At 46.0% G+C, this 27,802-nt stretch overlaps 1 protein-coding gene across 4 annotated transcripts in view; it reads left to right on the top strand.

Annotated features, from left to right (window-relative positions):
- LOC144686777 (transmembrane protein 163a-like) overlaps nt 1–27,802 on the top strand; it is a 213,217-nt gene that overhangs the window by 132,248 nt on the left and 53,167 nt on the right. For all 4 annotated transcript variants that reach the window (XM_078552473.1, XM_078552474.1, XM_078552471.1 and 1 more), the window contains exon 6: nt 21,447–21,543. In XM_078552473.1, the coding sequence (XP_078408599.1) occupies nt 21,447–21,543 (97 nt within the window). The remainder of the gene's footprint in view (nt 1–21,446; nt 21,544–27,802) is intronic.

Raw genomic sequence — 27,802 nt, 5'->3', positions numbered from 1 at the left:
GAGTCCGCTCTGCTGTCTGTACTTGAGCCACCAAAACAAACCAAAGGGTTGTTACTGGGTGATAAGGGCTGTTCACTGGCCTCAGGCATGATGATTCTGGTGTGCATACAATGAAAGCCATGCTGCCGGATGAAATTTGATAGAGTAGACCACTCACATGTGGAAACAGCGCTTCTGTTTGGCTGCCTGGACCATTCTGGATGAGCCCTGAAATATTTGCAGAGCGGGTCACAAGGTTCATGATGGTCTGCTGCATGCTGCACAATCTCGCCATCATGCGGGAACAGCCCTTGTCACCAGCTATACGGTGAACAGTTCAAGAGCAGGAAGAGGAGGATGAGGAACAGAGGACGTGACCTAGACAGTCCCTTTCTTGGGTTATCTATGAAGAACCCATCTGACTTTGATACCAATAACCGCAAGCCCAATTCCCCAAATACCAACCGTCCAACACCTTACTTTTGTTGTCACTGACCAGCACAGTGCCTGCTGGGCTAATGTGAAAAGATAAAAAGCCAGCACAAAATAAATATTTCAAACTAAATTTATAAATTAAATAATTCTATATTGTATACAAAAGGCAATTAATCATTTTGTGCATGCCCTTAGTGCCAGACTTCCATTTGTCTTTGTCTTAGTGCTCCGAAGCAGTTCTACCCCAGTGACTGCCCCATGGCACATGAAATGCTATTGACATTTAGTTGAGGAGACTAAGGATGGTCTAGAAGGCCCAGCTGTGAATTCCACGTCTCAGCTTGGGCAGCAACTGTCTCGACTGGCTGGTTAACAGGCGACAGCAAGAGCACTGGCAGACTGGCAGTAGTGGGAGGATGAATCCTGTCATCCTGAAAGAGGTCAGAAGTTTTGTGCTCCAAGGAGACACTGCCACTCACCCCAGGGCAGCACAGCAGTAATCCTAGTAATCAGGTGGAGGGTAGATTGCTGTTCAAAGAAAAACTTTCATCTGTAGCCATGATAGCTGAACTTGTAACACTTTAGTCTGATCTTCCACTGCAGCACTCGGACTTCTGCTGGAAGCTGCTTATGCTGGAATGGAAACTGAGACATCAGCCAACTGATGCTGCACCATGGTCAGGACTGCAATGGTTCTCATGGAGTTGGCCACCACTTCATTGCTGGAACGGATGGTCCCCAGGCTCTCTGCTATGCCCTGTGCCAAGTTGGCGCTGGACTGCTCCATGTTCCTTGACATTGACAGCAGGGCTTTCTGGCAGACTTCCCCAGGCACCAAGCATTTTGTTATGCATATGTATCAAAGTTCTTTACACGGTCCTGAGGAGGTGCTCATGTGAGTCCTCTGCAGTAGAACTCATGTATAACCTTGCTCCCTGATAAGCTGTTCCCTGCCATGTCCTTGTCCCTACCCTGACTACAGGCCACTTGTTCCCTGTTTCTAATATCTGCAGATCCCACCTCTATTCTTTCCTCTAAGTTACATGCAGTGTCAGCATCTAAGCTGGTGGCTGCGAATATGAAAACAAGTGTTGGTGCTGTGTCTTCATTATCGCTGTCTTCTTGCTGTTCCACCACTTCCTGGCCAGGTCCTACTTCTTGGGCATCTGAAAGGAGAAATGCACAAACATAATGTTGTGGTGTGGATTCAGGAGGGGGAGTAAAAGGTACATGCTTATGGCACCCTGAAGTTTTTAATTCAGAAGAGACCCTGGGATGAGGAGAAATTGGGATGTGCGAACAAGCATTAGTTATGAGGATACCATCAATGCTGAACACAGGCTCAGAAATGGGCATCCCAGTAACAGCCAGAACTGTCTACTCCCTGGAGGTCAGGCCATGCAAATGCACCTGTCCCCCTCTGGTTATCTCCAGCTGCCTCTCATTGTGTGCCTCCTTGTGCTGCAAGAGTGAGGAAAATGTGTCAGTGAGTGTTGTACAATCTGTTTGGCTGATCTGGCTGTCATGGTTATAAGTTGCAAGATATAGATGTGAGGCCTGTAGCAGTGGTAAATGTGCCAGGTATGCATCCTGATTGATGGAGATTGTTGGTTGGTGAGTGATGGGACTGTGGTAAATTGAGCAGTGTGTGAAGCTGGTAATGCAATTGGTAGGATATGGCATTCGAAGATACAACCACCCACCTTGACCGCTCGTCTGACATCATTGAACTTCTTGCAGCGCTGCATCCAGGCCCTCAAGGCTCCACTCCTGATATTTTCCTCCACAGCCTCTGAGCCTGTGTCTGCAGGGCCTTGTGGCCCCCCTTCGGGTACAGTACATCTGTCTTCCTTTGCAACTCCTAAACCTGGCCTTTCAGAGCAGTGTTTGAAATTCTTCTAGCCTGTCCTTTTCCATGCTGTGCTATTCCTCTGTCTTTCCCAGGTCACAATAATTGTGGAATGACTTTCAGCACCTGCTCTAACCACAATGTACCTCCCCTTTGAGAGTTGCAGGCTGACTTTATGTAGTGCAGATTAACTTGAAGTGGTGGTAGCCTCTCGATTTTGGGGCTGAAGCTTGCAGTCACCCAAGGGCATGTTCAGTGCTCGCTGTACCCTGTGATCATGTTAATCAGCAGGCAGCACAAAGTTGGTGTGTTGGCTGCATCACACTGAACAAGTGTGAGATAATAGCACAATTCAATTCCTGCACATGTTTTCGGGCACTAGCGAATTTGATCCCCAGTGTTTGTGGAACTCATTTGAAGATTTCCTTTTTTTTGGCGAACCTGTAAAAATGAATATATTTTTAACCCTCTAAGCCCCTTGATTAAAGTTTTGTAGTTCAACACCAGTGAATTCAATGCCAGTGTGATATTAATTATATGCTACAGTACAGTACCTGATAATTCAGTAGGTGGTGTGCTAGTCATCCTTGTGCAATTGGAGCCAATTGTATATTTTACACTGGTTGAAGAGATCTAATATTAGTTTATTACTTTGAACATGCACAACAGCCATTATTATCTACCGAGATTGGACCAAATGCATATAGAAGCAAGAATCATTAGCAATCAAAACTAAAGGCATTAAAACAAATGAATGATTTACTTAGTGGGCAGGGTTTTCCCCTCGTTGGGTGAGCGTGGCAGGCAGGCTTAGGGACAGCCACGAGACCGACCGCCGCCCGTAACCGGGCTCTGACCGCGATTTCACGCTGGCTGGCTAATTAACGGTCAGCCAGCGTGAAATGCCCGCTAAGAGCCTCAGCGCTGCCAGGTTGGGGGTGGGAGGAGTGCGAGCATGGAAGTACGCGCATGCGTGGGGGAGCACACACTGAAAGCTCCCTGAAGGCACAGAGCTGCCCCAGGGAGCTGAAGAATTTTAAAAACAAAAATAAACTCTTTACAAATGATATAAACAAGAACCCACATGTGACTCAGTCACATGAAGAGGGACATATAAAAGAGGATGTTAAGAAATTTTTACTGTCATTTTGTGTAACTGTTGGAAACCTGATCCCCATGTGGATGAGGTTTTGTGAAAAATGCCTGCAAGTGGCTGCAAGGCCTTTGCGTCCACCCGCCAACTGAACAGTTGAGTGGGCAGCAAAATATGCAACTTAATTAATTGCTTTTGGGTCTTAATAGTCATCTTAATTGTTGGCGGGCACGCTGCTGCCCCTTGCGCGCGCCCGCCGACTGGAGTGCACGATGACATCGGGACGCTCGGCTGACATCATCGCGCACTATTTCACTCCCGTTCAGGTCAGGCACGCACCCGCCCGCTGGACGCAAAATTCTGCCCTTAGTGTTTCTAAAAAATTGAGTTCACTGTTTTATTTGCCAAAAATACCTAATTCCATCAGAATAATTGATTTTCCATTTCGTCTCCCAGTTTCTGCCACTGATATCAGAGTTCAAATTTTGACCACTGAGAGTATTACAGCACAACTTACAAAGTGACCCAACTGTATAGGAAGGGACATTTGGTCTAGCCTGGTTAGGGTTAGTTCCTATATATAGTTCTGCTGCTTTATAGTCACAAAGACAGTTACTATTCAGTGAATTCACTAAATTGGATTGGGAGTCTTGGCTGCAAGCCTGTTTGCACAGAAAATTATGTTTTAGTGTTCTAATTGTTTATTAAAATTATTACTCTTCAACCTGTATATTAAAAATATCTGCCTTTGGTTATGATGATGAAGCACTTAGTCCTTGATATATTGTACTCTAACACTGCAACTGAACTGCATTAAACACTGGCTCGACTTAAGTATATTCATCTTTTTCCCCATTGCTACTCCTTTCACAAGATTCATGCCTTAGTGTTATTCTACTTCAGAACGTCTCCAGTGGGAGAGGTTTCACTGCTAATTTTTCTCTGGCATCTCATTGCTCCAAGGCTGTAAAATTAAAATCATGATCCTGCACTTCTGGTAGTGAAGCTGCACTCAAAAGGAGCAGAGACAAAGACAGAGTTACAACATTATTGCCCTGATTCCCTGACCTGCACTCTCTGTATTACTCACCTACCCATTGCAGGAATCATCACAATTACCTCTAGTCTGTAGGAATTAGGCAGTGTGGGAGGTATAACTGGGTGAAGTACCGAGCAAACATCAGGATAAATGTGATGTTGATGTTGATGGAAGAGCTGCAGACATCATTGATTTGGATTTCATGGGACTTGTAAAATGAGCCGAAAAAAGGCGAAGGAACAGTTCTTTGAACAGACGCTATGATAGATGAGGTTTACATCAAGCCATTTAGCACCACGTTGGCATCGACTCACAAGACGTTGTTCACTGAAAGAAACACTGCAACTAAATGTAAAAAGTAAAACTCAAGGGAAAACTAGCCTAGAATGAGCATTTCTTAAAGTTCACAGACACTTCTAGAACATGACAGCAGCTAATACAATGCTAGGGGCAGAATTTCAAAGGGAGGCAGTTTCATGTGTGGACAGGTAGGTAAAACCCCAAAAGGCTTTTTTAAAAACCAAGTTTGGGAACTGATAGGATCCCACCCACTTCCAGGTTCAAACTGATTAGGTTTGAAGGTGAGCGGGGAAATCCCATGGAGCTGTTGAGTGGTAATTAAAATATTCAAAAAGTCAATTAACAAATTTTTAAAATTCTTTGATGGGATGTGGGCATCGTTAGCTAGGCCAGCATTTTTATTGCCTATCCCTAACTGCCCTTGAGAAGGTGGTGGTGAGCTGCCTTGTTGAACTGCTGCAGTCACATGGTGTAGGTACACCCACAGTGCTGTTAAGAAAGGAGTTCCAGGATTTTGACCCAGTGATAATGAAGGAACAGTGCTATGGTTCCAAATCAGGATAGTGTGTGGCTTGGATGTGAACATGCAGGTGGTGATGCTCCCGTGCATCTGCTGCTCTTGTCTTCCTAGGTGGCAGATGTCGGGGGTTTGGAACATGCTCTCGAAGAAACCTTGGTGAGTTGCTGCAGTGCATTCAGTGGATTATGAGAAAATTATTAATGCTGTGGCCCCCTCCTGTTCACTGTTAGCATCCCCTTAGCTCTACAGGCATTCCAAACTGAGGAGAGAAACCCACTGCCAACTTCTTGAGATGCCCCACTTCTTGGTGCCGCATGAAGATCATTTGGGGATGTCCCCTCCCAACTCATTTGATTCTGACTATTAGTCTGAACTTGTTTCAGGGGTAAGCTGAGCTCACCTCAATGCATGATCACCAATGCTGAAAACATGCACTTGCTCAAATTCTGCACCTTTTAGAAGCTATTGATGAGTGATAGGAAGAAGCACAAGTGAAACACTGCTTACAGGGGAGGTAAGATGATGGTCTGGAGTGATGAAGGACCAGCCCTTGTGTGGCAGCATAGCATAGGTTTCAGCATTAACCTTTGCATGTTGAGTGGGAAGAGGGTTAAACCCTCTAAAAACATGAAACATGACCCCAACCTGTAGCACATCTGATGCTATTTTTATGGCAGTGGGTAGCGTGATGTGTGCGTATCTCATCTTGGAGAGGTGGGGCATTTTATTAATATATTTAAATTGGGTTCCACAAACATGGTTCTTCTAGGCCTGCCTAGAGTGGGAGGAAAGGAGGGAGGGGGAGCTTAATTGCATGGGAGGCCAAAATTTAGCTTCCTGATGGCGGGATAAAGTTTTGCAATTAATTTCTTGGAACTTTAAAGGTGGGTCAAGTTTCCCAACGTCAAGCATCGGAAAGCTCTTTTGCATACGTCGGCATATCATATGCATACTCCTTAAAAGGCCAGCTCACCAGAATTAAGTACCCCCTCTGAATTAAGTTCCCCGCGAGCGAGAAATACGTGCCTTCAGATTCATGACTGCATATAAGTGATGTGCCCCTGGCGACTTTGGAGTGAGTAACTGCTGCTATTCCTCCTCGGGGACTGTTTGGAAATGTCAGGCTATTGATTGAGATCTGGTGCCGGTACTCCTTGCTGCTCAGAGGCTGGACAAGTGAGGCAGAGTCAGCGGGGCAGGGTGTCGGGGGAAGGAAGTCAGGCTGTTCGGGGCAGGGTAGGAGGGTGTCTGGGGAGGATGTCAGATAATCTGGAGCAGGGAGGGATGAAGACTGTCCAGGGCATGGAGGCAGCCAGGCCGAGAGGCAAGCTTTCCAGCCCAGAAAGGAAAAACAGTTCGGACCAGTACTCTTATTTCCCAGGTTTTACCTGTGTTCCATTTGAAGGTATACAAGACCAGTTCAGACCAGTATTCCTATTTCCCATTTTTACTGTTTTTTCCTTCTGGGAAGGCAGAGAGAGAGCCAGAGAGAGAAGGTGAAGGTGCAAGGACGTGGAGGGCGGGGAGGGAAGGGCCTTGCATTTTGGGCCTGGGGGTCCTGAGTATGGGTGGGGGGTGTGTTTCTGGGCAAGAATGGTGGGAGAGAAATGGTTCTAAAGGGCAGTGTTGGTGCTATCTACTGTGAGGTCGTAGGATTTGAACTGAGGATACCGGGCAGTCACAATGAGAGGGGGAAGCGGGATGCTGTAGGGTGGCAGGTCCAGGGTCATAGTCAGGCTGGGGATGGTCTCGGGGTGGGGAGAGGGATGGGGGTGGGGTGTGGTTCACAGAACTGGACAGAACAGATGGCATTGATAATGGGAAGGGTCAGGGTCAGGGTGGGTGTGGGCACCGTAACAGGTGTAGGCTCAGAAGGGCGAGAAGGCTTGAGGTTAATAAGGGGATAACAGAGGGAAGAGCAATGGTTATATTGGGTGGGTCAATGGTGATAAGAGAAGTTGGTGGGTGACAGGGGGAGAGTAGAAGGTGGTGTAGTGCGTGTGAAAGGTGACGTGCACCATTTTCCGATCAGAACTGGAGAATGCAGTTGGTCGGTAAGTACAATCCCTCAAAGTGAAGGAGGGTTTTTTCAGGTTGGTGGAGTTAAAGGTGAGCACATTTGTCTGACTAAAGGGACACCCTAATAATCATAAGTCCACTGGATGAGAATCATGCTCAGTTGTGTTCTCCTCACAGGACAGCAGGTTTGCTCCCTGACTTGTGGGTCTCTTAACATCAAGATCCCAGCAAGGCTGGGAGCTGGAGTAATCTCAGCTCATTGGATAACCCCCCAGCCCCTGGAATAAGCCTGGTGTGCCCTGATTGCAATCCCTTTATGGGGGGTCTATCCTTCCCAGATAGAGAGATGAACAGGACACTCAATACTCAAGGTGAGGTCTCACCAGGGTTGTAATCAACTGCTGCCAGACCTCTTCAATCCACCTTGCAATCAAGGCCAACCTGCCAGTTGGCTTCTTGCTTGCTGGCTAACCTGCATATTATCTTAAAATTACTTTTGAACAAGAACAGCAAGGTCCATTTGGACGTCCACACTTCTCCCTTTTCTCAACATCTGGGAAAGCCTCTGGTTTTCTATTCTTCAGACCACAGTGGAGAGCTTCAAGCTTTTCACCCTCATACTCCATGTACAGTGTTCCTTGTCACTCACTTAGCCTGTTTATCTCCCCTTGAGGACTCTGCATCCTCCTTACATCAGGACAATAGCAGCAGGAGATGCAGTGATTTTGCTGCACACGCTATGCAAACAAAATTCTCATTGATCTCAGAATCTGGTGACTGAAACTTATGGATTGCACGAAATGTGCCTAGGTCACACATTCATGACTGATGGCCAATGCTTAAGCATCCTCATGCTGGAATATTCAGTGGTTACAATGCTGATGATGTGAGGCAAGTCTCTTGATTGTAAGACATAATCTGGATCTAATGGGGGACAAAGTTCCATGCCCTTAAATGCCTGTGACCATTGAAGCAACTAACAACAAAATGAGAACGCAGCAAACTTCCAAACAGTGTAAGTGAGCATATATTTACAGATTTGAAAAATCTCTGCAGTGATTGGAAGCCAGTGTCACCTAAGTGCCTTCAAAACTTCTTCATCTTTCTTTCCCTGTCGCCACGTCTAGGTGCAGCCCCGACAACCACAGCTGAGGTGGAGGCAGCCTGCTGCCTGCTGTGCCCTGGTTGACTGTAATGACTTTGGCAGGCTTCCTCTTGTGGCCTGAGGCCTAGAGGGCCCTGGCCTGCTAAGCTTCTCTTGCACAGGTGTAGGTGCAGCTTCCACAGACTGACCTGCTGGAGGCGATGGGGTCACTGGCAGAGGGAGGTTGAGCCGCGAGAAGCCCTTGGAGTGTCCTGGGATGAAGCTCCCAAGGTGCCTTGCTGACAGTCCTATTCTCTGTCGGTGCACGATGGCACCTCCCCGACTCATTGAGGACATGGGGCAACTGGAGGGAGGTTGAGGTGCTCCATCCCTCTCTCACAAAGCCACTGCTGCACTGTGCCCATGGGCTAGAGTGACAGAGTGCAGATCCAAGTGTATATCTGGCAGCTACTACGTGTTCTGCTGGACCTGGGTCTTCAAGGTGGCCACCACCCTTTCCGTGGAGGCAGCCAAGTGCTCGCATACCAGAGCCATGACAGGAGACAGAATTTGGACAGACTCCTACTGCCTTCGGGCCAGTATGCGCATGGCCTCAGGCACCTCTTCCTGATGTTCCCCTGCCTGTCTCTGCATGTCCAAGAGGTCCCTTATGGCCAAGTCCAGAGACTCATGATCTGCATGTGGCTCAGCAGAGGCTTGGTCTCCAGCAGTCCTCTGAGTGTCAGAGACCTCAGCTGTCACTGCCTCCATCAGCTGTGGACCCACGTCTGTGATGTGCTCACCAGATTGTGACCCCGAGCCTAATCTAGAACGTGCACCCACTGAGGTGAATGTATCTGTGCCGGTGGAGGGTGAACGTGAACACTGTAATGGTGCATCCTCTGAGGCTTCTGAGGTATCCTCCTCAGAGGTGATCCTTGAGGTGGAAGTGGAGCTGGTGATAGAGTTGGGGGTAGGATTGGTTCTATAACCTGCATTGGAGAACACAAAGAGTTAGCTCACGGTTAAACACAATCCCTTTGCCTACCTAAGTATCATGCGTTAATCCTGTTATGTGCATTGGTAAGGAAAAGGCTGGAGGCGTCCTCACTGGATGACTGCGACACTCTGGTCTTTTCATCCGCACAGCTCGGTCCCGTTACTCCCCAGCAAGTACCACAGCCTCTTCCTCAGAGTGCGAGGATTCTTGTCTTGAGTAGACCTATTCCAGTCTTATTTCGCTCTTGGTGATTATGAGCATTTTTCTCCTGTGGACAGACAGGGAGAGTGATTGAGTGTCATCCCAATGGGTGCACGACCACTTCAAGAGCATGCATGCCCATTACAGCTCCTGAATCCTCCCCAGTAAGTGCTGACAGCCACACTGTCCTGCAGATATTATAACATTGACACCATGAAGTGACTCCCACACATTCAGTGCACATGTTGCATCTGCTGCCGAGGCCTGCAGCCCAAACTCCTGTCTGACATCGTTCTGCACTTGTACACTTACACTGCTTGATGTCCTTATGAGTGTCACTTTGTAGCGAGTAGATGGTGCCACTTACCCTGGTGGAGTGCAGCAGTTTGTCCATCCTTTTGAGGCACTGGAGCCAGGTTCTGGAGCGGGCCCCATGAGCGCTAACCTCCGCTGCAACCTCCGTCCAGGCCGTCCTGGGAAACAGGTCCTCCCGCCTTTCCAGGACAGCCTGGAGGAGAACCAGCAGTGAGGTGTCACTAAACCATAGGGCCACTCTTTGTCTTCTCTGAGGCCTCACTGCTATTAGCAGGGTGAGAGGACGACAACAACGGTGGTGCCAATGGCTTGCAGTGAGTGAATGGCTGTCCGGATGCCCTTTAAATGTGGCTCCTGGACTTTCGACCCCCTGAGGTAAAGGCAGGGATGGCAACTTCCTGCCCACTTGTGCTGCAAGTTTTGGCATGCTTTGTGCACGTGCATATCTCATGGGCTGACCAACATGAGCTCATGCGTGGCCAGCTGTCCCACCCCCCAAGCAGAAAGCACTCTCACTTCCACTGCTGCCTCCCAGCTTTTCTTCCAGAACAGAAGATTCCACCCTGTAATTGGGGGCCTGATGTGAATTTAACCTCTTCTGCGTGTGTTTTCTGAGGCTTGGGAAATCTAGAAAAGGAATCGAGATGAGAGCTGCTGGCTCCATTTGAGCCAGGAGTGTTCCTCAGCCCCTCAAGGAAGCCTTCAACTGTCTGCAGCCTATTTCTAGCCACTGCCATGATCACAAGATTCGCTAACCATTTTTGGCCCCTCTCTCTCTCGCTCTCTCTCTTTCTCTCTCTCTCTCCCTCTCTTCCTGTCTCTCTATCTACAACCCCACATCCCTCCATCCCAATCCCCTCTCCTCAATGCCCACAGCCCTGATCTGCAACCATTCCACCTCCCTATTGCTGGGGATGTCACCAAGTGTCCCTGGCTGTGCTTTCTGCTGCTGGTTTTCCTCCCTGGCCAGCCTGCTTGTCTGTCTGGGCTAGCGGGTGAGAAATGGAATTAAAAAACGATGAGAATCTGTTGTTAAATTGGGCAGAACGTCAAAATCCCCGGCCTCAACTGGCCTCCTATTCCCACTCCTTGTGAGCATTGGAGGCACAGTCTCCGGCTCTACTGAGTTGATGTATGATTGCAGTCATGAAGTCACTGATGAAGCAATGGAATCTTGATGAATTGGTGATCAAGTTTCTTGAGAAGACATCACATGAAGCATCTTGAGGAATTGAAGTCCACGGTTAAAGGAGTGATAAAGGAAGGGACAATTTTAATGCGCTCGGAAACAGACCAGTATCAATAGTCATGGAGAGATCTAACAGCTGTGCAGCAAGAATAAAAACAGTAAGTGCTGAAAGTACTCAGCAGATCGGCAGCGTCTGTGGAGAAACAGAGTTAACATTTCGAGGCAAATATGACTTCTTCAGAACATTCTGAAGAAGAATGATGAAAGTATGCTAAACTTGTATAGGACCGTGGTCAGACTGAATTCAGAGTAATGTGCCCAGATCTGGCCTCCAGACTGTAAAAGAAACATAGAAACAGCACTGGAAAAAGTGCAAAGAACATTTATAAGGACAGCACCAGAACTGCAAGATTACAGCTACCAAAAGAGATTAAACAGTTTGGGACTGTTTAGAAATGAATGAACTGCTAGAGGTCTTTAAATTTATGAAGGGGTTGCAGCAGGGTAGATCTGGAGAGAAGGTTTCCTCTTGCAGGCAAATCCAAAACTAGGAGCCACAACACAATAAAATTACTAATAAATCCAGAAGGGAAGTAAAGAGCAATTTCTTTCCCCAGTGTGGTTAGAATGTGGAACTCACTACCGCAGGAAGTAGTTGAGGCAAAAAAGCTTAGACACTTTCCAAAGGAACCTAGGCAAATATATGAGAAATAAGGGAATAGCAAGATATGCAAAATGCTGAGATGGGGTGGAGTGATAGGAGACTCGCATTGAGTACAGGTTACTAGGACCAAATGGCCTGTTTCTGTGCTGTAAATTCTATGTAACTTGTAGCCAGTGCTACAACTCCTGCCACATTTATTCTACTGACGCTTGCCTTCTTTTGCCTTTCTCCACACTTGTCCCTTGACTGCCCTTACATTGTACTTTCCTTTGTTGTTAACAATCTCCTTTCACCCATGAAGCTCACATCTTATTTTTTGCCATATTCATTTACTTTTCTCAGCTTCACTCTCGCAGATTGTTAATCATTTTCTAGTCTCTGGTATCCCTGATGACATATCTACAGAATGTCAGTTTTTATATGATTGGTGCCTCTATTGATGTCATTCAGGAATAAATAATTAACACATTTGTTCTACATGCTTCAGTGCACTATTTTTAGACTAACATTAACCCATTTCAAAATAAACATTCATACCTGATTGGAAAATATCGATTAATCTCTTCACTGCCATTGAGTCCAAAGTTTCTTCTATACTGTCTCTGACTGGAAAATCTAGGCTACCTAGTCCAAACACTTATGCTATTGCATAAAGCATGGCTAGCCAATAAATGGGAGCGCAAAGTTCACTGAATCACAGAATGATTACAGCACAGAAGAAGGCCATTTGGCCTGTCATGGCTGTGGTGGCTCTCTGAAGGAGCAATTCAACTAATGCTATTCCCCTGCCTTCTCCCCTTAGTCCTGCACATTTTTAGTTTTCAAATAATCCAACACCCCTGGGCCTACCACTTAGCTGAAGAGAGAACAAGGAACTGGTGTGAACCTGGAAGAAATTGGCACTGGGTCTCAATTTAACTTCTTCCTCCAGCTCCTGGTTTCTTCCAGCCTTGGCCTCACCTGCAAGTTAAATATGTAATTAACATATGAACAACTTAACCGAGGATAATGCACGGTACACTTTCGCTCCAGTAGAACATTTAAAAATATTATTTGTAAATTTAAACACTTAACATGGTTGGTTTGCCTCTCCAAATCCAATAGCAAGATTCACTTCACAGCAGTCCCAAAAGGCACAAGTATTCCGATTCAGAAAAATAGGCACCAAATATTGCTGATATATTAATTAACTTCAAACGTGACAATGATTGGGCTGATGTTGGCCTTTTGGCGATATACATAGATGTAGTATTAGGGTTTGTAAGGGTTAATATGTGGGACTGTGTAAATAGCACCTCTCAAAATAATGATGTAAGAGAATACATGACTAAGAGTCAAAGAGAATGTTCATGGTTTCAGCAGTTTAACACTTAGTCATGAGTAGCTGTACATAGTTCCGTTTTATATATATAATAAACAGGTTCATATTTGGACTTACCAACATCTCAGCAATTATTGATCAGCTAGACTAACCAACATAAAATAGTAGGTTCTCTGTGTGAAAGGATGGAGGAGAGGAAGAAGAACAAAAATGAAGGTATGTATTAGGGTGGAGGGTGAATCACAGAATTGTTTTGGTGTAGAAGAAGGTCATTTTCCTCATTGAGTCTGCACTGGCTCAAATGAGCAACTCAATTAGTGACATTCCCCCCGCTGCCGCCCCCGCTTTCTCCTGGTAACCCCACAATTCGTCCTTTTCAGATAACAGTCTAATTCCCTTTAGAATGCTTCAGTTGAGCCTGCCTGTACCACACTCTCAGGCAGTACATTCCAGACCCTAACCACTCATCGGGGGAAAAATTTTTCTCATTCACTTTTGTTTCTTTTACTAATTACTTTAAATCTGTGTCCTCTCATTCTCGATCTTTTCACAAGTGGGAACAATTTCTCCCTAGCTACTCTGTCCAGACCCCTCATGATTTTGAATACCTCTATTAAATCTCCTCTTAACCTTTTTTTCTCTAAGGAACAGTCCTAAATTTTCAAATCCATCTCTATAACTGAAGTTTCTCATCCCTGGAACTATTCTCATGAATCTTTCCTGCACTCTCTCTATCGCTTTCACATCCTTCCTAAAGTATGGTGCCCAGAATTGGATGCAATACTCTAGCTGAGGTCAAACTAGTGACTTATAGAAGTTCAACATAACTTACTTGCACTTGTACCCTATGTCCTACTAATAAATCCCAGGATACTGTATGCTTTATTAACTGTTCTCTCAGCCTGTCCTGCCACCTTCAATGACTTATGCACATATACACCTAGGTCCCTCTGCTCCTGAACCCCCTATACCCCATTTTATCTTGTCTCCCCGTGTTCATCCTACCAAAATGAATAATTTCACATTTCCCTACATTGAACTTCATCTTCCACCTATCCACCCACTCCTTGTCTATGACCTTTTGAAGTTCCACACTATCCTCCTCACAGTTCACAATGCTTCCAATTTTTGTATCATTCACATACTTTGAAATTGTGCCCTATACACCAAGATCTTGATCATTAATATATATCTGGAAAAACAAAGGTCCCAACACTGACCCCTGGGGAACTCCACTGCAAACCTTCTTCCAGCACAAAAACATCCATTGACCACTATTCTTTGTTTACTGTCAATCAGCCGATTCCATATCCATGTTGCAACTGTTCCTTTATTCCTCACAAGTCTATTGTGTGGCATTGTATCAAACTCCTTTTAGTAGTCCGTGTACACCACTGGTACAGCATTGCCCTCATCAACCATCTTTGTTACCTCTTCAAAAAACTTCAGCAAGTTAGTTAAACATGATTTCCCCTTAAGAAATCTAAGCTGGCTTTCTTTACTTAACCCGCATTTGTCTACGTGACTATTAATTTTGTCCCGAAATATTTTTTTCTAGAAGTTTCCCCACCGCTGAAGTTAAATTGACTGGCCTGTAGTTGCTAGGCTTATCGTTACACCCTTTTTTGAACAAGGGTGCAATGTTTGCAATTCTCCAGTCCTTCAGGATCACCCCTGAGTCTAAGGAAGGTTGAAAAATTATGGCCAGTGCTTCTACTATTTCCACTCTCACTTCCCTCAGTACCCTTGCATGCACCTCATTCGGACCGGTGCCTTATCAACTTTAGGTACAGACAACCTATCCTATACCTCCTTTTCCATTTTAAACCCATCTAGTGTCTGAATTACCTCATCTTTTACATGTCATGGGTAGTATCTCCTTCCTTGGCATAGACAGATGCAAAGTATTAATTTAGTACCTCAGCTAAACCCTCCATCTCCATGTGTAAATCCCCTTTCTGGTCCCTAATCAGCCCTACTCCTTTTTCCACCCTTTTACTATTTATATGCTTCTAGAAGACTTTGGGATTCCCTTTTATATTAGCTGCCAGTTTCTTTTCATGCTCTCTCTTTGCTTCTCTAATTTGCTTCTTTAGCTCGCCTCTGAATCTTCTATGTTCAGTTTGGTTTTCAATTGTATTTTCTGCTTGACACCTGTCATAAGCGCATCTTTTCTTCTTTGTCTTGATTTCTATTTTAGGCGCAAGAAAGATTAAATGACAAAAGGTTTCGTGGTTCAGAAGCCAAAGAGGGTGGTAAATGGGTAAAGTAAAGAAACAAAAGATGTGTCCAGACGAGATATGAATATGGATAGCAGCTGTCCAAATGCAAATTAAAGGGATTAATAAAGAAACAAGAGAAAAACTGAACCGGTAAAAGAAAAGACCACAAAACAAGATAGGGGCAGAGGTTGTGAACTGAAATTTTTGAACTCCATGTGGAGTCCAGAAGGCTGGAGAATGCCGAGTCAAAAGATGAGGTTCTGTTACTGGAGCTTGCATTGAGCTTCGTTGGAACACTGTAGAATGCCAGGACAGAAAGGCCAAAGTGGGAACAAGAAGAATTGAGATGACAAGAGACAGGAATCTCAGGGTCATGCTTGCAGACTTCTGGAGGTGCTCCACAAAGAGGTCGCCCAGTCTGCATTTGGTCCCCACAGTGTAGAGGAGACTGCATCGTAAGGCAGAAATACTGTATGATAAATTGAAAGAAGTGCAAGTAAATTGCTGCTTCACTTGGAAGGAGTGTTTGGGGCCTTGAAAGGTGAGAAGGGAGGAAGTAACAGGGCAGGTGCTGCATCTCTTGTGCATACGTATATGGAATGGTGGCGTCAGAAAGGAAGGAAGTGTTGGAGGTTACTGAGGAGTTAACCAGAATGTTACAGGGTGAATGGTCCCTTCAGAATGCTAAAAGGGGAGGGTAGGAGAAGATGTGTTTGGGGGTGGCATCACTTTGGAGGTGCGGAAACTCTGGAGGATGATCTGTTGAATACGGAGGCTGGGGGTGGGCGGAAAGTAAGGACAAATGGGTTCTGGAGGGAGGAGGAAGGGGTGATTGTGGAGTGGGGGATTTGTGGGGCCCATAATCCAGCGGTGACACCATTGCCACCTGGAGTCCCATTCATGGACCATGGAGTAGCCATTAAGCTGGCCCCCACTCCACTGGGAACCTACTGTGAGGCTAGTAGTCTCCCCACATGGCACTGGGCCCTCCCAACGTGGGCTAAATATTGTGAGGGCAGGAAGTAGCCCTTGATCAGTCACTTAAGTGGCTCAATTTACCACCTAGTGGGCAGCTGTGCCACTGAGGTTCCTGCCGATGGCAATATGCCGTGATGGCAGAAAAAGTTGGGCTCCCCTCCTGGTGCCTTCCCCCACCATATCACCAGTCCTCCCTCCTCCTCCTTCACCGTACTGATGGCAAAATTTAGCCCTGGAGCTGGATTTTACATTTTTCGATGCAGTGAGGGAAGCTGATCCAGAAGTGCCTGGCCTGCTGACTCCCGCCCCTCACTCTTTCTTCATGCTGAATAAAATGTGCCTTGTCCAATTATCTGCCACCCAGCAGGAAGGCAGCCAACTAGCTCAGGAATGGTGAGCTCAGCATCCAATCCCTTTAGGGAGAGACACCCGACAGCAGAGGGATGAGTCCGGGATCTGGAAGCCAGTCACGGCCACTCATTTAAAGGCACCCTGGCATGGGCTGTGTCAGCTGCAGAAGAAATCCTGATTCGCAGGAGGAAATAGAAAGAGGACATTAAATACATTGAACTATTGGAGCTGCAGCAGGTAAGAGCGTGTTTATCCATTTTGGTGACTGTTGTGCCAGCAGTGTCTCATTCAGGACCCTTGCCAGGGAGGAAAGGGGCATCTGAGCACATCTGTCCCATTTCCCTTCTGAATAACAAATGTTCTAAAAAAGACTCAAATTCTACCCTTTCACTCTGTCTCTCCACAGAGGAGGATACACAACCTGCACAGTTTGAAGCACTGTCACATCCTCAGCTGAATTGAAGAACGGAGGCAGATCAAATGGAAGGCCCAGATCAAGGATAGCCCCACGGTTCAAACTCCTCCTCCAGGCTGTGAATGATCGGAGGGAGGTCCTCATGCCGAGTAATGGAAAGAGGAGGCCTCCCCACCAGACCAAAGAGGATGGAGGTCACAGAGAAGGTCAACAGCCATGGGATTGACCAAAGGACTTGATGATATGTTGGGCACACAAATGAAAATAGAAGATTCATTACAATGTCCCTTTTTCCAAGCAGGAGAAGAGGGCACATAATTCCCACAAAAGGGCAAAGACAGGGGGAGGAGTGCCAAACCTTGCTGTTTTAACCCCTGTGGAAGAGGTAGTGTCTGATCAGTCAAACAATCAATGGTACAGGACCATTGGCCATCGGGCAGTGAGGGGGGCACCTCTCAGGACACTCCTGATGGGGGCAGCCTCTCCTCCACTCCCTTCCATTGATATCAGTACCTCAGAATGTTGTGACAGATGAGATTCCTGCCACTGTACAGGAGACCCCCACGACTCTAGGGCTGTCACGGCCTCTGGTGACCAGAGGACAGCTGCCAAAGTCATCCCAGGCAAAGGGGCATAAGGGTCAAGAGCCTGTCTCCAGCACAACAGGCAGCGAGCGGGGAGCACCATGCTTTATCATCCAGAAAAGATTTAAGAAAACATGTTAGTCACACATGGGTTCACAAGGGTGATTGTGTAATTTTTTTCTCATTTGCTAATAATTTGCTTATATTATGTATTAAATGCTTATCGTGTGTTTTCGCTGCTCCAGCTTCATTTGTGTAGAATGTGTTACCTGTCCTGCTTTGGATTTTGATTGAGTCGCAGCTTTACAGGGACTTTGTGCTCATGTGGGCCTGTCTGAACAGTCTTGTTTGGTGCCTCACCATTGGTGCATGCACAGCCAATCCGTGTGTTGATTTGTGGGAAATACCAAGAAGAGGTGAGTATGGCAAAGACATTCTTGTTGAGCAAATTATACACTATTAATTAAATTTTTGGATTATTAGGGGCTCTCGTGTCTCGCTGGCATCCAAAGCCTCCTGTGCACCGGTTTCCACAGCTGGTTGGCATGGCACACCCTCCTCATCAACAGACTTGTCGTCAGACTCCTCATCAGAGGATGCGGTTTCCTTTATTACATCCTCCTTTATCAGGGTTTCCCTTTCCTGAAGTGCCAGGTTATGTGAGGTGCAGTAGGCCATGGCCTTGAGTGATTTACGTGCAGAAGGATATTTCAGAGTGCCACATGAACAGTCCAAACATCTAAATCTCATTTTGAGCAGACCAGTGTCTGCGCGATAATGGCCCTTGTGGGTGTATGGCTCTCATTGTATCGCAACTCGGCCTCTGTACGTGGATATCTGACTGAGGTCATGGGCCATCTCTTGAGTGGGTATCCCTTGCTTTTCAGAGCTAGCCATCCAAATGTTCTGGTGGGCAGAACACCCCTGGCAGCTGTGAGTGCCTAAGTATGTAGGAGTCATGACTTCTCCCAGGATATCATGCACACACCTGCCTATGGTCACACACAAGCTGGCCATTGATTGAACATTAACCCTTTTCTGTTGACAAAGGCCCCAGACTGCCTTGATGGTCCTTTGATTGCCACATGGGTGCAAACTATGACCCCTTGCATTTTGGGGAATCCAGCAATACTTGCAAAGCCTCTGGCTCTCTTGGTTTGACTGTCGTCTGCGCCAAATGTGATAAATTCATAGGCGCACCTGAAGATCACCTGCCACAACATTGATGCAATGATGAGCTGCTGGTTGCAAGGTGCCGCAAAGGTCTCTAGCTAATGCCTGAAAGGACCCAGATGCAAAAACATTCAAGGCCACTGTTACCTTCAAAGCGACAGACACAGGGTAGTCACCAGCACAATTGGAAGCTATCTCCCCAGCCAACATGTCACACAATGATGTGAGTGTATCTCTGGAGAGACACAGTCTTTGAAGGCCCTGGCACTCTGACATGTGCAGGTATGTCATCCTTGGCATGTACACTCTGTTGACAGGATAGTGCCATCTCCTACCCCTGGGTGCTTGCTGCTGTTGCCTCTCTTATTCAGGCCCCTGTGCTGCAGCAGGTCCCTCAACCGCAAGGAGAACTTGTTGCTGCACAGCTGCTCCACGGTATCCCCTTTGCCTTTCCTCCTCACTGGAGGAGGACCCTCCTCCACAGTGCACTAAGCCCAGAGGGGACAGTGAGCTTTGGGTGATATTCTGGAGTCCTCAAAGATCACAGGATTCTTACGGTACAGAAGGATGCCATTCGGCCCATTGTGTCTGCATCGGCTCTCCAATTGAGCATTGTGACTTAGTGCTAATCTCCTGCCTTTTTCCCATACCCTTGCATGTTGTTTCTATTCAAATAATCATCTAATGCCCTCCTGAATGCCTGGATTGAACCTGCCTCCACCACACTTCCAGGCAGTACATTCCAGGCTCGAACCACTTGCTGTGTGAGAAAGTTTTTTCTCACATCGCTTTTTTTACCTTTTGCAAAACACTTTAAATCTGTGCCCTCTCGTTCTCGATCCTTTTACGAGCGAGAACAGTTTTACCCTATCTACTCTATCCAGCCTGCTCATGATTTTGAACAGCTCTATCTAATCTCCTCATAGCCTTCTCCTCTCCAGGGAGAACAGAGCCAACCTCTCCAATCTATCTTGTAGCTAAAGTTTCTCATCCCTGGAGCCATTCTTGTGTACCTCTTCTGCGTTCTCTCTGGGTGGGCTGCCGATTTTGGTGCCCACACACCTTCTGTATTATCCCAGACTAGTGTGATGATGTTGAGTTGATGACCCAACATCATCATGCCGAATTTTTCGTCAGAGCAGGGGTGGTGGTGCTAGGGGTGGAGGGGGGATGCGCTGACGGGCAGCACACTCAATGGGTGGCATTTTTGGAAAGAAAAGACAGTACATTTTAGGTATGCACACCTTCTCACGGATCCACACCCAAGGTGTCTATTCACTCCACAGATACTTGCTGGCTTGCAGAGTGACTCCAGTTCTGTTTCTGTTTTACTGGCATGCCTCTTGGTATGAAAGAATATAAACATGACAAAAGCCTTGGAGAATTGATCCTATTTTTATTAGAACACAGGAAATTGCAGGATAATTTAATAGATATGTTTAAAATTATCAAGGGATTGGACAGTGTAGATAGAAATTGACCCTTTCTAGTTGTTGAGAGAACCAGAACGAGGATTCATAGATATAAGATAAAATGTAAGTAGATTAGGGCTAAGAGCAGGCGAAACTTTGTTTGATACAGAGGACTGTGAAGTTTTTTGTAATGTACAACTGAAGTAGAGATTAGCGCAAGGACATGTTAACATTTAAGAATAGGTTATATAGGTTGTTGAAGGAAAGGGGGATAATGGGATATGGGAATAGGATGGGAGCTTGTGATTAGTTACAACTGCACATATGGAGGATGAACACCAACAGGCTCTGGTGGGGATGATTAAGCACTTTCCATGTTGTAATTTCTAAGCAAAAGCACAAAGTGGCACATTAACCTGCGATCTAGGATCATACCACAGAGTAATCCATAACCCCCACTGATCAGAACAAATCGCACACTGCTACAATCTACTATTGCAGCTGTGAGATGTGGGAGCTTTTGGATGCCAAGGCGATCCATGACAATCAGGCCTGCAGGAAGTGTTACCAGCTTGAGGAATTCCAGATCAGGATTATTGACCTGGAAACTGAAATGCAGACACTGCGCAACATAAGGGAGGGGGAGAAATACCCCCTACTTTGTCCAGCAGACAGTCACACCTCTTAGAAGAGAGTCATCTGTTTTGGTCAGCAGTGAGGGACAGGAGGATGTGACTGTCAGTGAGGCAGGTAATGGGACAGAGCAAACTGTAATGGAGGAGCCTCAGAGTTTGCAATTGTCAAACAGATTTAAGGTACTCACAAACTGTGTGGATGAAAGTGAAGCCTGCAAGGTAGATGAGCTGGCTGGCCATGGCACTGTTTTAAAATTAGGGGTCACCCTTTTAGGACAGTAATGAGGAGAAATTTTTTCTCTCAGAGGTTTGTGCGACTTTGGAACTCTCTGCCTCAGAAGGCGGTGGAGGCGGGGTCATTGAATATTTTTAAGGCAGCGGTAGTTGGATTCTTGTTGAGCAAGGGAATCAAAGGTTATCAGGGTTAGATGGGAATGTGTAAATTGAAACACAAGAAGATCAGCTAGGATCTTATGGTGGAGCAGGCTCGAGAGGCTGAATGGTCTACTCCTGTTCCTATTTCTTATGTTCTTATGTATATACTATACCTCTTACACTGTGTACCATAATTGTACAGTATGTCAATGTACTCTAAACAAAGTAAAACAGTCTTGAAAAAAGTTATTTTAATAAGTTTTATCAACTTTGTATGAATTTCTTTTTCACAGAGCTTGTGCCATCTTGGGTGTTATATTTCTTGTGTCAACCTTCTGCATTTATGGTAAAGCCATTCATGACCTTGCTACGAAGCTACTTCCTGAAGTGGTGAGCTAAGAACATTTTTCTTTAATTGCTGTTGCTTTGAAGGTAATCTTGATTGATGGATTCTGCTTTATTTAACTGTTGGATAGTCAGCAAGTAACAGACTTATGAACATTGTTGGTGGGATTTGGGGAAAAAAAAAGTCTAGCAAAGACAGTGGCCAGAAAATTCCTCAGAGCAGCGCCCCCAACTGACATTACTTTGCCAGATGTGCCGCAAAAACTTATGCATGGAAATGGAGTTTCTGCTGCACTTCCGAAGCAGATCCAAGGAATTTTCCAATCATTATTATTGTCAGAGATCTTTGCAAGTTGTGTCATAATGTTTGATGATTTAGCTTCAGTTTCAGGTTTCCTAGACAGTAACAAAAGCTCAATGAGCTCCTTTGAGAATACTAAGATTGCACTCTCAAACCGCAAGGGGATGAATGATTCTTAATCAGGATACCAAGATTCCTCTCATGAGTTGAAAATGTGCTTGGAGTCAGCACATTCTAATTAGTGCAGAAGAATTCTACAGTTCAAATAGCTTATACCATGGACTGGTATGAATAAAAACACTCTAGCAATTTTTCCTTTTCTTCCAGTTTCTATTAAACTAGATGGCCAGTGATATCAATGTAAGCTTTGAATGAGATTATAATTCTAAAAACATTTATTGTACATGCATCAATTTTTAAAACTGTGCAAAATATTTGTCATAGTCACCTAATAAAGGAAATCTATAAAAGTTGTTGCATTCTGACAAGTGTGTTCCAGTAGCTCTTTCACCAATATGTAACAAGCACTGCAGAATTGTCTAAGTTATGACGTACTTTCCATTGAAAAAGGAACAAACATTAAGGTTCATGAAGCCTGCACTTTCAATAGATCATGTGCAACTTTTTTATTCATTCATGGGATGTGGGCTTCCCTGGCTGGCCCAGCATTTATTGCCCATCCCTAGTTGCCCTTGAGAAGGTGGTGACGAGCTGCCTTCTTAAACTGCTGCAGTCCATGTGGTGTAGGTACACCCACTTATCTTGTTATGGACTTCACTCCATCTTTTAAACTATCAGAATGTCAATTACAATCAATTACAGAATCGATTCCCTGAAAGTAACCTCATGTACAGCCAGAATGTCTATTCATTTTCAAATTTCACCATCAAACACTACCTTTCTGTACTTCCTAAACAGCGCATATGCCCCACTAGGCTTGAGGAGCACATTTTTAATGCTTCAACAATAGGGGTGTTTTCAATGTGTGCATTCCTAAATTAACTATATTCCAATTTGATTATTTGGGGATTTGGACTATTTTGGATTACACCACTGGTACTCCCACCCTATGTAAACATACAAATAATTTGGGCACTTGTTCCAATAGTAGCATATAATCTTAAGATCATGCGATCACAAGAAATAGGAGCGGGAGTAGACCATTTGGACTCTTGAGCCTGATCCGGCATTCAATAAGATCAAGGCTGATCTGATTGTGGCCTCAACTACACTTTCCTGCTTGCCCTCATAACCCTCAACCCCCTTGCTGATCAAAGATCTGTTTAACGCAGCCTTGAAAAATTCAATGACCCAGCCTCCACTGCTCTCTATGGAAGAGAATTACAAAAACTAACAACCCTCTGAGAGAAGAAATTCCTCTTCACCTCAGTCTTCAATGGGTGACCCCTTATTTTTAAACTGCGCCCCATAGTTCTAGATTCCCCCACGAGGGGAAACATCCTCTCAGCATCCACCCTGTCAACCCCCTCAGGATCTTACATGTTTCAATAAGATCACCTCTCATTCTTCTAAATTCCAATGAGTTTAGGCCCAATGCTGAAATTTGGCACAAATTTAAGATAGAAACGGCACATCCCAAAAGATCTCATGATTTCCCATTTAGTTTTAGGGACAGTGAATTCCATCAAAGCCTGTACCTTCACTCTTCTTGGCAAGACTTGCCCCTGCCCTATGATATGTCCTAAATAAGCTACTTGTGCTTTTGTGAAGTTACTTTTTGCAAGATTTATTACTAGATCTGCTGACTGTAATTGTTTAAACCAGTTGTTTTAAATGGTTTTTCCATATGTTGCTACAAACCAATACATCATCCAAGTAAACCACACAGTCAGGAACATTAATCAAGAACCTGATTCATTAATCTTTGGAAAGTGACTGGAGCATTTTTTAGTCCAAACAGCATTACTTGGCATTGAAATAGTCCATTTGGCATAAAACCCCCTTAGCTTGCAATGTTAAAGGTACATGCCAGTGTCCTTTCAACGAAGGGTTTAGATTTATGGGCCAGATCATAATCATCAGCCATCTCCATTGCCTGTCTAGCTGTTTTAAAATGTGGGCTGTGGGCTGAAAGTCGATGACCCTGCCATTACATCACGGGGTCAAAGGTCTGGGTGCCATATTTAAAGGGCAACCAGACAGGCATTCATTCCAGGCTGCTACCTGGAATCCAGCAGCATTAGTCTGGTTGTGTGAGTGGGCATCTTGAAACCACAGCTGCTGCTAGAACCTTCTGATCTCCCCCCATACCCTGGATAACCTCAGCTGCTGCTACCACCTACCATTCTAAAGTGATGTCTCAGAGCAAACAATGGAGTGGCCCCACAGTTTAGCGATTCCTCCCTGCAGGTTCTCCTCCAGGCTGTCCGGGAACAGCAGCAGGTCCTGTTTCCCAGTGATGGCAGTAGGATGCTCTCCTGTCTGACCAAGGCAGCCTGGACAGAGGTCATAGCAGAGCTTAGCAGCCATCGAATCCACAAGCGAAAACTTTTTCTAAATTCTTTCAGGGGATGTGGGCATCGCTGTCTAGGTAGGCATTTATTGCCTATTGCTAGTTGCCCTTGTGAAGGTAGTGGGGAGCCATCTTCTTCAACCGCTGCAGTTCATGTGGTGTAGGAACACCCACAGTGCTGTTTGAAAGGGAGTTCCATGATTTTGACCCAGCAACAGTGAAAGAACAGCGATATAATTCCAAGTCAGGATGACTTGGGGAGGAAATTGCATGTGGTGATGTCCCCATGTGTCTGCTGGCCTTGTCCTCCAGGTGGTAGAGCTGTTCTGGGTTTGGAAGGTGCAGTTGAAGAAGCCTTGGTGTGCTGCTGCAGTGTATCTTGTAGATGGTACACATTGCTACCACTGTGCATCGGTGATGGAGGAAGTGAATGTTGAAGGTGGTGGACAGGGTGCCGATCAAGTAGATTGCTTTATCCTGGATGGTGTCGAGATTCTTGAGGATGGTGTCGAGATTCTTGAGTGTTGCTGGAGCTGCACTCAGCCAAACAAGCGGAGAGTATTCCATCACACTCCTGACTTGTGCCTTGTAGATGGTGGACAGGTTTGAGGAGTTATTCGCTACAGAATTCCAAGCCTCTGACCTGCTCTTGTAGCTACAGTATTTATATAGCTGGTCCAGTTCAGTTTCTGGTCAATGATAATCCCCAGGATGGGGATAATGCGGGGTTCAGTGATGGTAATGCCATTGAATGTAAAGGGGAGATGGTTAGACTCTCTCTTGTTGGAGATGGTCACTGCCTGGCACTTGTGTGGTGCGAATGTTATTTGCCACACAAGTCCAAGCCTGGGTATTGTCCAGGTCTTGCTGCATATGGACACAGACTGCTTCAGTATCTGAGGAGTTATGAATGGTGCTGAACATTATGCAATCATCAGTGAACATCCCTACTTCTTACCTTATGATGGAGGGAAAGTCATTGATGAAGCAGCTGAAGATGGTTGGGGCTAGGACATTACTCTGTGGAATTTCTGCGGTGATGTCCAGGACTGAGATGATTGGCCACCAACAACCACAACCATCTTCCTTTGTGCTAGGTATGACTCCAACCAGCAGAGAGTTTCCCGTGATTCCCATCGGCTCCAGTTTTGCTAGGACTCCTTGATGCCACACTTGGTCAAATGCGGCCTTGATGTCAAGGCCAGTCACTGTCACCTCGCCTCTTGAGCTCAGCTCTTTTGTCCATGTTTGGACCAAGGCTGTAAAGAGGTCAGGAGCTGAGTGGCCCTGGCAGAACCCAAATCGAGCATCAATGAGCAGGTTATTACTGTGTAAGTGCTGCTTGACAGCACTGTCGATGATACCTTCCATCACTTTGTTGACAATCGATGATGGGGCAGCAATTGGCCGGGCCTCTTTTGGACAGGACAAACAGCGCAATCTTCCACATTTCCAGGTAGATGGCAGTGTTGTAGCTGCACTGGAACAGTTTGGCCAGGGGTGCAGTTGGTTCTGGAGCATAAGTCTTCAGTACTATTACAGGATTATGTGCAGAAAAAATGTCAACGACTATGGCACTCCGCAAGGGTAATTGACATGATATAGCCACTACAAAGTGGCACTTGTTAGGGCATCAAGCAATATAAATGTGCAGATGGAGAGGGATGTGAAGCAGAAGATTGGGTTCTAGGCCTAAGAAGCAGATGGAACATCTGGATTAATGTGTGGGAGCCGGTTCATGCTCTGTAAATTGTACTAGTTGGAGGAGAGTGCATGTGCACAGCACTTACTAGGGAGATGGCGGGAGCTGTCATACTTACTAGGGAGATGACAGGAGCTGTCATACTTACTAGGGAGATGACGGGAGCTGTCATACTTACCAGGGAGATGACAGGAGCTGTCATACTTACTAGGGAGATGACAGGAGCATGCTCATTAATGGGTTAGAAGCCCGTTGAAGTGACACTCAATTCTTCTTTCTGCCTGAAGGACAAAGGAGTGCATAAAACCGGGGAGCCGGCAAAGACAGGGGGAGGTGCCCCAGAAATCAGAATCCTGAACCTGAGAACCTACGGAATTGGCAGGGGAGCAGGAGAGGGCAGTGGCCAATCCTGTGCCGACGAAGAGGCCAGAGTTTCAGTGCATCAGGCTGAGGATGTCTCCAGCCTGGTGGTCAAATGTGGGCATACAGGATAGAGACCTGATGCATTGGTAGGGAAAGGGAATGCACATAACTGTCAGCTTATTCTTTGTATTCTCTGCTATAGATATTCATAGTCACAACAGATGGAGAAAGCAGTCTGCAGCAAGCTCAACCTCCACCTCTGAGGGTGATGAAACAGACCAGTCAATGGATGCATTGTTAGGTCATTCCCTGCACCCTCCACCAGCACAGAGAGATTCACCTCAGTGGGAATGTATTTGAAATTAGACTCGGGGTCACAACCTGGTGAGCACACCACAGACATGATCCTGCAGCTGATGAAGGATGCAACAGTCGAGGTCCCTGACAGTTGGAGGACTATTGAAGACCAGGCTCATGTGAGCACCACGCAGATGACGTGCCTCTTGAAATGGCCTTAAGAAACCTGATGGAGATGTGGAGACAGGCAAGGCAACCTTTGGCAGCGATGTCAGAGGCCATGCGCAGCTTTGAGCAAAAGGTGGAGGAATCCATCCAAGCCATGAGTCTTGTCATGTCTCCAGCATGTGAGCACATGGCTTTCTCCATGGAGAAGTTGGCAACTGCCAAGGAGAGCCAGATCCAGCAGAACATTCAGTGACTGCCAGATATGCGCTTAGATCTACATTCTGTTGCTCTGGCCATGGGCTCTATACACTGGCAGCTAGGCAGGAGGGGGTCAAGGCATGTCAATCTCCATCCAGGTACCCCTTCTCCTTCTGGAGTCAGAGGGGTGCTATCACACACCAACAGGGAGGAGGAATGCCAACAAGCCACCTTGTGGGCATCATTTCAGGGCGCTCCATCCCAGGGCGCTCCAAGGGTGCACTCCCAATGCCCCTCCCCTTTGTCAGTGAACCCATCGCCTCTGCAGGTGAGGTTGAAGGGGGTGCAACTGCATCTGTGCGGGAAACCTTCAGCAGGCCACAGCCCTCTAGGCCTTGGGCTACTAGAGGATGGCCATCCAGGTCATTTCAGGCAATGGGACGTAGCACTCAGCAGGCTGCCTCCACGTCAGCTGTTGGAGTTGCACCAGGGCATAGCGTAAGGAAACATAAGCTGAAAAACTTCTGATGGCACGAAGATGGCACAGGTGTCTATTCATTCATTGGATATCATGTGTGAATATATGGTTTGGACCATTTTCTTCATGTATGTTGAATGTTCATTATGTTGGAAATTGTACAAAGTGACAGATGCATTTAAGGACCTGCCCCTTCATTGACTATCAATGATGGGTGATGGAAACAACATTTATTGTGTGGCCTCAAAAGTAGTGGCGTCTTGACGTGTGCAGGTTTCTATTTTAAGCAACCTTTGTAAAGTTAGAGGTTTGGAGCCCAGCTGG

The sequence above is a fragment of the Cetorhinus maximus genome, chromosome 11 (genome assembly GCF_964194155.1).
Source record: "Cetorhinus maximus chromosome 11, sCetMax3.hap1.1, whole genome shotgun sequence".
Lineage (NCBI taxonomy): Eukaryota > Metazoa > Chordata > Chondrichthyes > Lamniformes > Cetorhinidae > Cetorhinus > Cetorhinus maximus.
The sequence above is the reverse complement of the archived record's forward strand: the minus strand, read 5'-3'. Positions and strand labels throughout refer to the sequence as shown.